Here is a 14,985-nt window from a genome sequence, read left to right as displayed (position 1 = left end):
GTTTGGAAAAACACCGATGCTCCAACTTCAAAAAAAATTACGGTAGCTGATCAATTCTTGAAAGATTGAACAGATGCCCAATGCACTTTTTCCCAATCCAGCAATATCCTCAGTAGAAGGCACTTCCACCAGGTTACATTGGGTCTAACCTGATCGGGACCAGTACAAATACAACATCGACGCTACTATTCATGATCAACATGGTGCCCCTTCGTTTGCTACTATTATTCGAGACCATGCATGAAATTTTATCAAAGGATGTTTTGGTTATTTTCCAGTTATTATGGAACCTCGAATGGCTAAACTTTTAGCCATAAGAGATGTTTTATCTTGGCTTAATATGAGTTTTGACAAAGTGATTATAGAATCTGATTGCATGGCTGTTATTAATGCGCTCTTGTGTCGTCGAGCTTAGACCTATCAGAGTTTGGTATACTTCTACATGATTGTTTTTTGTTGAGATATTTTCCACCTTGGCCTTCCATTAGACATGACGAACTGCTTATAGGGTGGCTCATGAACTTACCAGGAAGGTCTTATCCTATGTAAGGATGATCTTCCCATTTTCTTAATTCTTAATTATGGAAAATTGTTTGTTTTTTTCCACTAATATTGAGGTGCATACCACTAGGCGAATGGATAAGTCTATTGGCTTGAGACTTTGTAATCTTCGGATGTTATTGTTGAGGTATTTTTCGAGCAGTATCTAAATTAGTGCCTAGATCAATGTCAATTGGTAGCAGCATTGTTTCCTTAAAAAAATTAAAATGTTTAAGTTGACAAAATTTGATAACAAAAATCTTTGGATTGTGTTTCGTGTTGTTACTTTGGATTCCTGTCATCCTATCCTTGATACCTAAAGTACACATAGCAACTTATCTTGGAAATTTGTTTGGATTCGATTGAAGCAATCAACTTCACATAATTGGTGGGTTGAATAGATCGAGTTAAAGTAAGAACTATAATTTAATGATTCAAGACTTATCATGTACTATTTTGAAGATATTATTTGTGCAAGTTATCTTACTTATTCAAGAAAGATCGGTTTTAAAATATATATAATGTTAGCAAGTCTCAATTACTTATATTGTAGAGACTTGTATAAGTTTTATATGAGAAAAAGGAAAACAATTTATCTTGTTCATTGTGGAATGTTTTGTGAGCACATTAAGCGAATTGATCAAGTGTTTGATTTGGTTATGTCCTAGAAAATTTAGAGGGAGATGTTTATATTTTGGATACAAATTAGGATGTAGTTTATATTTAGAGGGAGATGTTAATATAGTGAATATTCTCTCAGGACAAAATCTCATATATATATATATATATATATATTAAAGAAATCGAATTACGTAAACATATCATATATATTATTTATTTTTTGCACTTCTCATTATTATGGCCTGAAGATAAGAGTTCTTTTACTTTAAAAATAATAATAACTATTCAACGTAATCATGTAACCTGATCACTACTAGGAGAAAAAGAAAAAGTAGAAGGTTCGTTTATAATTCCATAAATTATGCAGAAATTGAGGAGAAAATGATGAAACTAAAAGGTATATTTTAAAGCATGAGAAGTAATGATTACGTACATTGTAATTGTTAGAATGTGTTTCATTGAATTAATTGAATTGAGAATTGAGAATTGAGAATTGAATATTAAATTAATTTAATATGTGACATAGAATTGTTGAAGATGATGATGTTTGTATATTTATATAGTATATATTTTTCATATGGTCCTATGTACGTGTTTATATGGTCTCATGCACATGTAACTTCGCAGGAGAGCAAACTCAATAGAATCCGTCCAAATTCATTCGGGTTTTTGAGCCGGTGATGGTAATTATCCTAACAAGAATAAAAGAAACCTGAATTAAAATTAAAAATTTTAGAATAAAAAAATCAATTAAAATGTAAAAAAGGGTTTTTTTTCTGCCAACAAAAATTGAGATTTTTAATTAAAGTTATTATTTGACATGAGTTTTTAATATTTTATTTTTAAATGCCAACTAAGCACATATGATAGTTTTTAAATCCCACTTGTAGTGTTAGAAAACTCTACACTTATATATATATATAATAATACTTTTAATTATTAATCATTTTTTCAACATTTTAAAGTGATTAAATCATCGAGTTCAACCCGTTAAATAGAAAACTAAAAGTTCGACAAATTCGATCTTCAATCTGATCATTATAGCATTAATTACGGACAACAAATATCATTTCTTCTATTTTTTTAGAACAAAAGGAAGTTGAAAGTGTTCATCAGAGAGAACCTAGAAATTAATGTTTGGCCCTTATTTTGTAAAATCACATCATACGCCGCCGATGACGGTTGAACAAAAACAATTAACCCCATTTTGCATCTTTTGACCTCCTTGGCTATAGCACCAGCAACCCTATTTATTGTTCATGGCACAAATCAAACTTTAATAAGTCAATCCTTCACCATCCAATGACATATCTCCGACCCTATCCAATAGTTTCCCCCTCTTTCATTTCTTACCCCTTTCTCCCATGCCAGTCGAATGCCATCCATAATTGCATGCAATTCAGCTTCTAACGCCGAGACAACCCCCAACTGTTGATCATAACCAAACACCCAATCCCCATTATTACATTTAAATTAAAATTCGTATCTTTACTTTAAAATATCTAAATTTATTAGAATAGTATTTATAATATACAGATTTAAACATGATTTCAATCAGTAATAATTGAATTGATATAGGAATCTACACCATTCATCATCATCCCTAGTAATGATTAGGAGCTGTTACAGACAGCATTGATTCAGCCAAGTAGGCAGTGATAGTTATTTAGATTATATTAATTTTAATTAATGTTTATAAAGTTATCTTAATCCCATCTTTGTATTTATTTTATTTATATTCGGAGGATAAAATAAAGATATCTAATTATTTATTCATTATACAAAGAATTCATTTATTAAATTATGTACTCTCCAAAAATTAAAAAAATATTAAATATCTACTTTGAAAAGATGAGATTCTTATAAAAATATTAAAATATTATTGACTTTGCAGGGAAAGGGAAGAACATGGAGAGTCATGCGCCGTGAAAACCATCATAAAAGAGATAGTCACGGAGAGTGGGGGTCTCTTTCAAATTAACTTGGATTTTAGAATCAAATCCGATCCAATTAATTCGAATTTTATATATTTAATAAATAGTAGTTTGACTTGAACTAAAGTAGAAATGTTTATCAGTTGGGTTTAAATCGAGATTTTATATTATATTAGTACATTTTATGTCTATTTAAGCTTGATGGAACTAAATTATAGTTTTTAAAATTTTGTTCAAGCTTATCTATTATCTAAAATTCGTTTTAGGTTTAATATTTAATATTTTAAATAATTTTTCTTTTACTAAAACTTTAAATTTAGATAATTTAACATATTAATTTTTAAAGAAAATATTCAGTATACTGTCAGTGGAGATTTTAGACTCCATAAGTAGAGTTAGAGGGTTGACAAGTGTGTGATACAGGTATAGTAAAATATTTAAAAAATAAATATTTAGAAAAAAAGAGATACATTGTAAATTTTTTAAGGTTATTTGTGGAATAAAAAAAAAGTAAACTATCATTATATCAAATACTCACCTATAGTAATATACATATAAAAGAAATGAGAGACACAGACAGCTTTTTAACTCTGCTTGTAGAGTTAAAAAAAGTACACTGCCATTATAATAAATATTATCCTTTTTCTAATACAATATTGGGACTAGGGGATGGGTGTGACATTTGGCAAGGTTTGAACTCGTGTCAGACGAGTATCTAATAAGAATTTTAATCACTGCTCCATACAAGTTAAAGACAACGTCTTAACAAATTTTTTTTAATGTTTAATTAGTACTGCATTAATATATATTTATTTTTATGTGATATAAATTATATAATATATAAAATAAAATTAAAAAATATATATCACAAAAGTATAAAATGGGTCAGGCCTTGAATGTTAAAGTCTAATACCATTTTTCGAGTCTCGTACTTCTGTCCAAACACTCTCATATTTCGAGTGAGTTGTTTATTTTAGGCAAATAACTTAACTCATGAACAAATCTAGATCAAAATAACTTTTGTCAAGATTCTATCTCATAGGAATCAGATTATAATCTTATCAAATTGAGGGATCATCAGATATTATAATCTTATCAAATTGAGGGATCATCAGGCCATGCATATAATAACAAATGACTTTACCTTGCTTAAGTTTTTATTGACATCGAGTCCAAAGTTCAAACCTAAACAACCCATGTACCCCATAATAAAAATATGTATTCCCATAGGGATGAGAAACAATTAGTCCTATTAATGAACGAGATATTATTTTTAGAGTATTTATGTTAGGTTTTAGTTTAGGGTTGTTGTCTTTAGACTTCGCAAGTAACTAGGGTATCTATGTTTCAAAAACCAATTGGGTTTTCCTCAAAGTAGGGAGACAAAGCCCGAGGATAATCGAGCATATACACCCTGATACAATATCTTTGCTTCAGGGCTTAATTAGCTGCTCAATAGAAAATACTTCAAAAACTTTTTTCTAAAGATAAACGACCCCCTCAACTGTTATGTAAATAGCATTGTTCATGAATGATTTTTTATTTTTTTTCTTTAAGTTACTAAATTATATTAATAGTTGTAGTCATAATAAATAGTTGTAAGTACTGAACTAAATAATTGGATTGAAAACTCAATTTAATTAACTAAATTCAGACTCAACTCAAATAACTATGTCACACGTAATTTTACAATAATAGGAGTCTTGACCAATAATTTCTAATGTGTCGTACCAAATTCAAATATCAAAATTGAATAATTAAATCTATTTTTAAGGAAAAATATGTATATAGTGGGTAGTTAGATTAAAAAAAACCACAAACAAATTAAAAAACCACCATGTATCTTTCTATTATATTAAAAAAACAAATAACAATGAACCTTGTGTGTTGACTTGATGGTTAAGGTGTTCACTGCCTCAAGTCTGGCCTGAATCCGGGTTGCACTAATCGCGTTGTTGTTAAGGTTTTACTCTCTTGTAATTCACCAAAAAGAAAAAACAATTAACAATTGACATCATTATTTTAATATATATATAAGTCCTTATTAGTCTCCAATTTAAAGAGTTAGGAGTTAATAGATATAATAGTAAAAATTGTATAAAAAATTTAAACATGAAATTTTTTTTTTGAATAATCTTATTATATGTTATGATCATATATGCTTTTTTTGACATAATGCCTAAGACTATTCATAGCCCCTCCCGAACCTATAAATAGAATGATAATGCACTTCAGCGCACTCGAACTCATATCCTCCTGCATTGACAACAATACTCATACCAATCAAATTATGACTCAATTTAAACATCAACCTAAAATACAACATTCTTAAATATTTATAACTTTCCATTTAATGTATGAATATAAAATTATAATAATATATATATATAAAGATAAGGTGATCTCCTTTTCAATACATTAATTTACTTTATTCATGATGATTGAAAAGAAAGTTCTTTATTGTATTTGTACATGCATATGGTAAGCAAAATATCTTTTTATGTTGGATTTATAATTAAATTTTTTTTATTTTTCAATCGTGCAAATGAATAATTCGATTCATAAATAAATCTATTACACGTGAACTTGCATGTAATTGTCATACACATAGTTACAAATAAAATTTGAAGTTAGACCACAACATAAATTGGCATTTACTTTGTAAGCCTTGAAATGCAAGGCATGTACCAAAAATAAAGTTAAAAAGCAAATCCGCCATTGCTAAAATCATGGCACATGGTGCCAATGTCCCCTTGTCATTTTCATCCCCCACATCCATAATAATTTCACCAATTGTTTGGGGCAATCAAGTTTCTTTACCATGGAGTGTTTTTGGGTCAAATTTTGCTATTAGTCCCTATACTTAACATAAGTTGTGGATTTGGTCATTGTACTTTAATTTAGTCATCTTTGGTCATTGTATTTTTTGGATTTTGAAGTTTTATTCTTAACTCAAATAGTAGCGGTTAATTCCGTTTTATTAAACTCTACTATTAGTCATATACTATGTATAAAATTATAATCCCTATATGTTTCGAATTTCAAATTTTTAGTTTTGATGTAAACGACGATCGTTAAATCCATTAATTGACTTTTTGTGAGTAGGGCTATAAATGAATAGAATGTTCGATGAAGAACTTATGAACAGGGGTGAAACTAGTGGGGTTGGCAGGGGCCCCGGTCCCCCTAAAATGGAAAATTTTTTATTTAGGCCCTTTAATTTTTTAAAATTTCAAATTAGTAAAGGTAAAATTGCACTTTGGCCTCCCTTAAAAATATAAAAAAATAATTTAATTCTTTAAAAATTATAAATATATAGGCTATTAAAATTGTGAAATTATATTTTTACCCCCTAAAAAAATTTTATGGTTTCGCCTCTGCTTATGAATAGATTGGTTTATGTTCGTTTATCAAGCTAAATAAACAAACATGAACAAATTTTAAGGTTTGTTTATTAAACAAACTGAACACGAACAAGACTTGCTTAGTTCATTTATATTCATGAATAAACTCGTTTATATTCGTTTAAACCTAGCTTATTATTTGAATATTATATATTAATAAAATTTTAGTGTTTGTGTGCTTATTTTGTTTATTTATAATATAATTATTTATACTTATATTTGGTTTTTTTATATCTAAAAAATAGTATGTATGTATATTTTGTTCATAAACTTGTTTAATTATATGTTAGTGAACATGTTCATTTAACTTAAATGAAAAGACATGAACATACATGATTTTAAATAAATGAACATGAACACAAATTTAAAATTATTAACAAACACCAATCAAACATGAACACGAACACGAACAAGCTTAAAAATAAATAAATGAATGAAGATAAACAATGTCTTGTTCGTTCAAGCTCCATTCATTTATAACCTTATTTGCGGGTAATATGTGAAAATAGCAAGTTAACTACTGTTTGGTCACGTCAAATTTCGGAACTAGTGGAATTTAATGAATTTATGAACTACTGTTTGGTCAGAATTGAAATTTTAAATTTCAAAAAATATAATGATTAAAAGTGATCAAATTATAGTAATTAAATTCACAACTTACACATAATACAAGGATTGATAGTAGAAATTAACATTTTTATTAGATATAAACATTTGGCATCAATCTACTACTCTTGTTACATTCTATGTAGTGTAAATAAATAATCAATATATTAAAATCTTAAACACGAGTAATCATAATTAAATTTGATTATATCATGTATGAAAGTATAAGATCTTTTGGTCTAATTATGCTTATAATTTTTACATGTTTGAAATTTAATTCCTTTATTTTTTTATTGAATAATTGAATTTCAATTGATAATATTGTCAACAAACTTCTATTAAATTATATTACCTGACATTGTTAAAAAAATTATTCACTTGATTAATATTATACATAATAGCGAAGATCCTTTAACAGTCTTATCAATTGGACTTCAATTGTTAAATCAAAAGAGTAGAAGGGTTGAATTCTTGAAATTAAAAATAAATGGATTAGATTTCAAATGTGTACATAGTACATGGACTGAGAGCAAAATTTACCATTTTTTAAGGTACTATTTTGCCACCTCAATAAAGGGAATGTGGAAGCCATGATATGTAGACAGATAGACAATCAGAAAGAAAATAATAATATAAAACAGAATCTACAAGAGATATTTAGAAGAAAAAAAAAACCCCAACAATCAAGCACAAATAAAATAAAAAAGTGGATTAATTGCATTTTTTTCCCTTTAATTTTCCTTCAAGGACGTGAACCCCAGTTCTTCTGGATTTCAAAGTGATAACTCACATCCAAATAGACTTTGTCATCATCATCTACAAACTGCATAAACAAATTAAAAAGAGAAATTAAACTTCAATATTTTAAAATTAAGACAAATTCTAATGTATATAAATAAAATCAAAATTTTTTTAATGTAATGTTAAATTCTTAATTATAAAATTTGTAATAAATTTATAAATTATATATGGTCAAATTCTGTCCTTAGTCCCTATACTCTTCGGACTTTTTAAATTCAATCCCTTTACTTCTAATTCTAGGAATTCAGTTCCTTCACTTGTTTGATTCAAAAGTTAAAGTCCAATCAGTAATACCTTTAATTTAAAAAAAAAAACCCAGACCTTTGAATGTTTAAATGCAACATATTCAAATTTAACAAAACTTTATTAACAAAATCATTAATCGAACTTTAATTTTCAAACCAGGCATCTAAAAAATAAAAGTAAAGAAACTAAATTTCAAAAGATAAAAAAGTACAGGGACTAAAAATAAATTTAAACCATCAAATATAATTTACCTTGGTCCTTACAGCATATGAGCCTCTAGCAAACAAGCCTGAAGGTGTAGTTTCTTCTTCCAATTCAAATGTATAAGGTTCCTTTTGTGGACTAAATGTCCCCAACATTATCTTTGTGTTGTCCACTGTCAAATTTAATTTCAATATCAACCACATTTGAAATTAATCCAAACTCAAACCCGAACCCTTTTCTAAAAGGTTATTTTTCTTACCTCGAATACCAGTTTTCCAAACAGTGTTTACGTATTTAAGACCAGAGACAATATTGTTGGAGACATTGAAGGTGAATTTGAGACGAAATCGACTTCCTTCTTTTAGAGTAAACAGACAAGTTTTAGGCTTTGTAACAAATGGGATTGGCAAAATTATGTCTGGTCTACCAGGGGATACGATCGAGAGGCTTAATATCTTAACTTCAGGCTCTTTACTCTCTGCATTAAATCAAGAAAATACACAAATATGAGTCGAACATGAATATGTAGAAGCGGATACAAGGGGCAGGTAGGGACCTTCGCCACAAAATTAAAAAATTACAATATAACTTTTTATAAATGATCAAATTATAAATTAATATAAAAAATTACGCTTTAACCGAAAAATGAAAAAAAAAGTATTTAATCCTTTCAAGAATTATAAAAAATTCAATTTTGGTCCCTCAAATTTTTTTGAATTGACCCCTGTAAATATTGTAACGTAAATATCCAGACGTAAATAATAAAAAAATGAAGAGTTGGGGTAACATGTACCTCCGAACGCAGACATATCAACACTACCAAGAAGTTGTTCTTTCCATCTCCTTAAACTTTCGTCATCCTTGAAACAAACAAAAGAAAAAAATCAAGGTTTGAGTATTTTCATGGAATCTGGGTATAATTTTCCAAGAAAATTTATATACCTTGTCTTTTTCAAGCTGTTCTTTGAGGGAAAATTGAGGACCAAGATCCAATTCTTTCTCGGATTTCAACTTGGCATCATCATCATCATATTCTTCTTCTTCTTCATGTTGATCATCATGGGGTTCATCACCATTGTTGATAGCTTCTTCATCATTATCATCAATGAATTTCTTGTTTTTCTCATCTCTTAACTCTTCTTCTTCGCCAGCCTTGGTTTCGTTTTTGTTGAAACCAATCTGTTTGGATGCCGAGAAAGTTCCTACAGCAGCTGATGACATTTTTTCTTTTTGCCCCTATGAACCTACCTCTAAGCGAAGCAGGTTAGTTATCCATTGTTGCAGGATTTAAATAAAAGGAAACGGTACACATGTTTGTGGGCTACTGGGCTTGAATTTGTTCCAAATTTACATGATGTCGACTCATATGATGGATATATATACATATTAAATTATAATATTCCTATTATATTAAAATCTCAAAAGTATCTGAAACTCGATAATTAGGTTCACTTCAGTATTAATGTTTTTTTCTCGATCCACTTTGGTATCTAAATTTGACAACTAAATTCATTCTGATTTTTGAACTTAAAAAATATAAAAGTTTAATGATGTGACATTCTAAAATCATATCATGTCATTAAATCTTGATGGAATAAAGTTTAGGGACCAAAATGGAAAAAAAATACATATACCAAAGTAGATTTAGCTGCCAAGTTTAAGGTCAAAGATTATATTAACCCTTATAAAAAATAGTTAAAATACACGATAAGTCCTTGTACTCTTTATAACATTGAAATTTAGTCTCTCTACTTTTCAATTTTAAAATTTAAATTCAACTGTTAACACTGTTAAAATTATTTTGTTAAATTCAAGTTCATTACAATGTCATTTTTTTAATTACATGACCACCAAGTGAGTATTCTTTTTAATTTCAAAATATCATACCAACAAATTTAACAAAAAGAAAGTGTTAGTAATTAGACCTAAATTTCGAACTCTGAAAAATAAGGGACTAAATTGCTAAAACTAATAGTATAGAGGCTAAATTCTAAATTTGTGAATAATGTAAGACTTATGTTATTAATGTAGTGAGATGGGAAACATGGCATTGATGCATGACATAAGGCCTAACATGCAAGGCAGTTGAAACAAAAGGGATTGGCTTCAAATTTCTGTAGTTGGGGCAGTTGAGACAAAAGTTTATCTCTTTAGACCCTTCCCTTTCATACTTTTATACCATTAATGCTAACTCAAAATCATGATTAAATCCTCACCCTAAGTATGGAGCAGTTTTAAAACTCGTGACCAGCATTTACCCCTTTAATGGATCTACAAAATACGAATAGTTAATTATTAGACTCGCTCCGATAAATATCTTAAAAAAATAAAATTATATAAATATACAAATTCTCAAATTGAACTTGAGTTGAACTAAATTTTAAATTTGATTAATTCTAAAATTAATTAAATTAAATATCGATATTGACCCACATTTGAAGACATTTATTTATGGTTGATCATCATTGTCAACCAAAAATGAGGAAATAATACATTCAAGAAATCAATCTAATAGCACATCCCATCAACATTAATTTTTTATTTATTTTCCATCAAACATTAATTTAAATCATACTAAAGTTTCCAAGAATGTTATTTTTTTTTATTTCATTTTTTGGTTTCATAAAATTTATTTCTTTTTGGCCGATTGAGTCATAGTTTGATTGGTATGAATGCTGTTGTCAATGCAGGAGTACGTGGGTTCGAGTATGTTGAAGTGCATTTTTCTTTAAATAAGTTGGGGAGGGACTATGAATAGTTCTAAGTATTGTGTCAAAAAAAGAGAGTAAATACGATTAAAATCTATAATAAAATTATTCAAAAAAATTCACTCGACAATAAATTTATTTAAAGTTTTAAATGTAATCGTATCAAATTCAATTTGAATTCTAATATTATTCATAAATATGCTTTATTGAAAGTCAACAACAAAAAAATTAAATTTCTAAAATTTTTTGAAATCTAGTAAATGAGGCATACAATTGATTATTAAGGCTTGACCTTAAATTCAAAAGTGAAATTTCTTGAGAAAAGTATTATGGAGTTATTGCATTTTGCTCCTTCTATTAAAAAAATAAGTAAACTAATTTCTGTATATTAGGTCAAAGAGTAAATTAATCTTTTCTATTAAGAATTTCATCTATTTGTTCAATTAAAACTAGCAAGACTAACAGAATAACCGGATAATGATACTTGATGTTCCATGCATATCTTATGCTGATATACAAGGACTAGTTTTTAACAATAGGCATGGATGAAATTTTTAATAAAAGATCTAATTTACTTTTTAATTTAATGTATATGAATTAATTTATCTATTTTTTAAATAAAAAAGACAAAATATAATTTGAATTTTACCGAAATTTATGTATGTGCTAACAAGTGGATTAGTTTTAACTTAAAAGTAAATTATTGAGTTTGTGCTTTTCGACCCAATTCAACGCATGTAGTTGAAGGTACCCAAGTTGTAGCCCAAGTACGAGGCATGCTTAAGCCCAAAGCTTAAAGCGATAAAGGAGTCAGGTGGACTTGTTTATACTTGCTTGGCTTGGGTTTCGCTTTGCAAAAATTCTTCACTTTTTCCCCGGAGCTGAACCATTTTCATGTCATTTTTGTTCTAATTTGCTCCCAATTTTCTTGCCAAAGCATTCCTTTGATAGAATTCTCTTGTTTTAGGTATTTTCTTCTAGCCAACAACAGCGCTGTCTACATGTTTGATTTTATGCCCGAAAGAGTTTCACTTGAACCATAGCCTACACTTTCAACCCACCACACGCTTCCTGACAAAGTCTCGAGTGAACCATTTTCATGTCATTTTGTTCTAATTTGAACCCAATTTTCTTTTCCCAAGCGTTCATTCGCCACACCTATTGATTTAATATTCATGTTTTAGACGATTTCTTCGAGCTAACAACAGTGCCCTCAACATGCTTGATGTTATGCCTGAAAGAGTTGCACTCGTTGTACCATAGCCTACACTTCAGCTTACTACCAGCAAGCATCCTCATAAAGTCTCTAGATCAACCATGTTGCTCTCCGTCTCGTGCCAAAGTGACAATTTCCTCAGCTCCAGCCTCCTTCAATCATCAAACCCATCTTTCATTTCCCTTAAAAGAACTAAAAAAAGCTTTCAAAACATTTATAATAAACCCCAAAGTTTATCCCTTTCGATTTCGTGTTCTTCTCTCAAAATTGTTCGAAGCCCTTCACTTGACAAACATGTAGTGAAACAAAACAAAATCCGTTTCGTCCAAAAGCTGAAAACGTTGTTACTTTCGAAGCCGAAACACTTCCTTCCAATCCATATTCTCTCTAAATGCCGTGCTTACCTTTGTATCCACAAGCCTCGTTCCATTCTTTCCATGATATATCGGTACCCCACGATTTTCGAGCTCTTCACTATCCCCATGCCGCCTACTCCGTTTAACGCTACAAAATCGGGGTACCAACTTTGTGTTCGTTTAACCCCGGCTGCTAAGTCTCTCGCTATGCAAGAATTGAATCTTAAGTCAGCTATATCAGGTTTCTTGGCGAACAAGTTACAGAAACTTCTCATGCTTTCTTCTCATCGTCGGCTTCTTTTGTCTAAGATCGTTCACCTTGGTCCTCATCTTGGGTTATCTCCGAATTTTCGGTCCCGTCTTTGTAATGATCATCCGGATAAGTTTAAGATCGTAGGTACCTCGTATGGTATGGCCCTTGAGCTTGTGCATTGGGATCCTGAGTTAGCTGTTCCATTGAAGTCTCCTCCGGTAAACCGTGGGTTGATCGTTGATAGGCCTTTGAAGTTTAAGCAACTGAACCTTCGGAAAGGGTTGAATTTAAAGCGACGACACCGGGATTTTTTGATGAAGTTTAATGAATTGCCTGATATTTGTCCGTATAATACGTCTTTGGACGACTTTCCAAAGTCATCCCTCGAGGCCGAGAAAAGAGCTTGTGGTGTAGTGAGAGAGGTGTTGGGGATGATGGTTGAAAAGAGGACATTAATAGACCACTTGACACATTTCAGGAAAGAGTTCGGGTTACCAAATAAGTTGAGGGCGATGATCGTGAGACACCCGGAATTGTTCTACGTGAGTTTGAAAGGGATGAGGGATTCGGTTTTCTTAGTCGAGGGGTTTGATGACAAAGGAGTGCTTTTGGAGAAAGATGAGAGTTTAGTGATAAGAGATCAACTAATGGCATTAGTTGCAGAAGGAAAACGGATACGACGCGAAAAGAGGAAAGCTAGAATTAATGGTACCATCCTTGATGACTGCGATAACAATGATAACGTTGAAGTTGAAGATGGCGACTATGATGATGGTGATTATGATGACGGATTTGAGAATTTGTTCGATTCTGAAGATTCGGACCTCGAATATGATTTTCATGATGATGATAATGAAAGCAGTATGTTGTATGCTAATGGAGGAAATGCAGTATTTTGGACTGGTGATGACAATGGAGATTCAGAGCCTTGGTAATGATAAATGATTTGTGTATACAGTGAATATTTGTAAGTAATTAGGGGATAAACGAAATCTGTGCTCATAAGCTATTCGAGTTTGTTCCAAAAGAAATTTGAAGTCGATCTCATCATTTTTGAAATAAACTAGAGCTATTGACTGCGAAGAATTATTGTATCTTAATACTTGATTCGAGTAGTTTCGGGTTGTAATTAAGGTTTTCTTTTAAATTTTAAATTAATATTGTGGAACTTCAATTCAACTTGATCTCAAATATGGCTAGCACACAAAAATAGCTCAATTTTTATACAAAGTAAATGAGTCTAATTGAACGTGTTTGAGCTTGTTGGAATCGGACCAAATCAGTTGATACATGAGTTTGGATAAAAAAAATTGAATCGAGATAAAAAATTGATTGCACCAATGGTTGGACTAGTTTTATAAATTTTTAATAATTTATTTAATTAAAACTAGATCGATAATCAAATCAGAAATTGATGGTATTAACAAAGAATTTAGATTGACTAATGCCATTAAAACAAATCTTAGTTTAATAAAGAATTTTAGTGATATTAACAATCCTTAAAAAAGTCACATAATCATCTTAATTAGAATAAAATATTTAGACTGACTAATGACATTATAAAAGTTGAGGTATCGAATTATGTCAAAATTAAAGTATACAGATTAAATCTCAAAATTGAGCGAAATATAATGATCAAATTGAAATTTAACCATTCTTATAATTTAAAAAATAGAGGAATTTTAATTGACACTTACCCATAATATTCTCATGTAAAAAAAAAAGGAAAAAAAATAGACAGGTGTCCATTGTAGAAGGCCTTACGGCCTTCATTTTATATATAGTTTGTATATGTTATGAATATTTTATTATTAAGTGGACGTCCATTAAGATCAAAATAAGTTTAATATACTTTGGAACTCTAATAGTCATTAAAAGTAGAGTTTTATTTCATTTATACTTTTTGTATATAAATACAGACTTTAAAGAAATATTGTGAACATCTTTATGGATCTCTAACATACGTACCTCTTTTGCTCTCCTATTTCTCTTGTTATTTATTTATTTATTTCATGATACGTTATCAGTATGATACTCTTTCATTTTCACGAGTCTTTTCTATGGCAAGGAAGAAATGAATTGTAAACTTTTTATGG

General features: G+C 29.6%; 2 protein-coding genes across 2 annotated transcripts; one reads left to right on the top strand and one right to left on the bottom strand.

Moving 5' to 3' along the window:
* Positions 1–7,582: 7,582 nt before the first annotated feature.
* LOC107934816 (rho GDP-dissociation inhibitor 1) lies at positions 7,583–9,709 on the bottom strand. Its single transcript, XM_016867329.2, has 5 exons — positions 9,299–9,709; positions 9,150–9,216; positions 8,616–8,834; positions 8,404–8,528; positions 7,583–7,928 (listed from the first exon to the last, which is right to left on the bottom strand). Exons 1-5 carry the CDS (start codon positions 9,575–9,577, stop codon positions 7,848–7,850), a joined length of 771 nt encoding a protein of 256 aa, XP_016722818.1. The 5' UTR covers positions 9,578–9,709; the 3' UTR covers positions 7,583–7,847.
* Positions 9,710–11,881: 2,172 nt separating this feature from the next.
* On the top strand, positions 11,882–13,983 carry LOC107934814 (protein WHAT'S THIS FACTOR 1, chloroplastic). The gene has a single exon (XM_016867327.2). It carries the CDS (start codon positions 12,382–12,384, stop codon positions 13,822–13,824), a length of 1,443 nt encoding a protein of 480 aa, XP_016722816.1. The 5' UTR covers positions 11,882–12,381; the 3' UTR covers positions 13,825–13,983.
* The last annotated feature ends 1,002 nt before the right edge of the window (positions 13,984–14,985 follow it).

Source organism: Gossypium hirsutum, chromosome D02, assembly GCF_007990345.1.
Source record: "Gossypium hirsutum isolate 1008001.06 chromosome D02, Gossypium_hirsutum_v2.1, whole genome shotgun sequence".
Lineage (NCBI taxonomy): Eukaryota > Viridiplantae > Streptophyta > Magnoliopsida > Malvales > Malvaceae > Gossypium > Gossypium hirsutum.
This window is presented reverse-complemented; position numbering and strand designations above follow the sequence as displayed.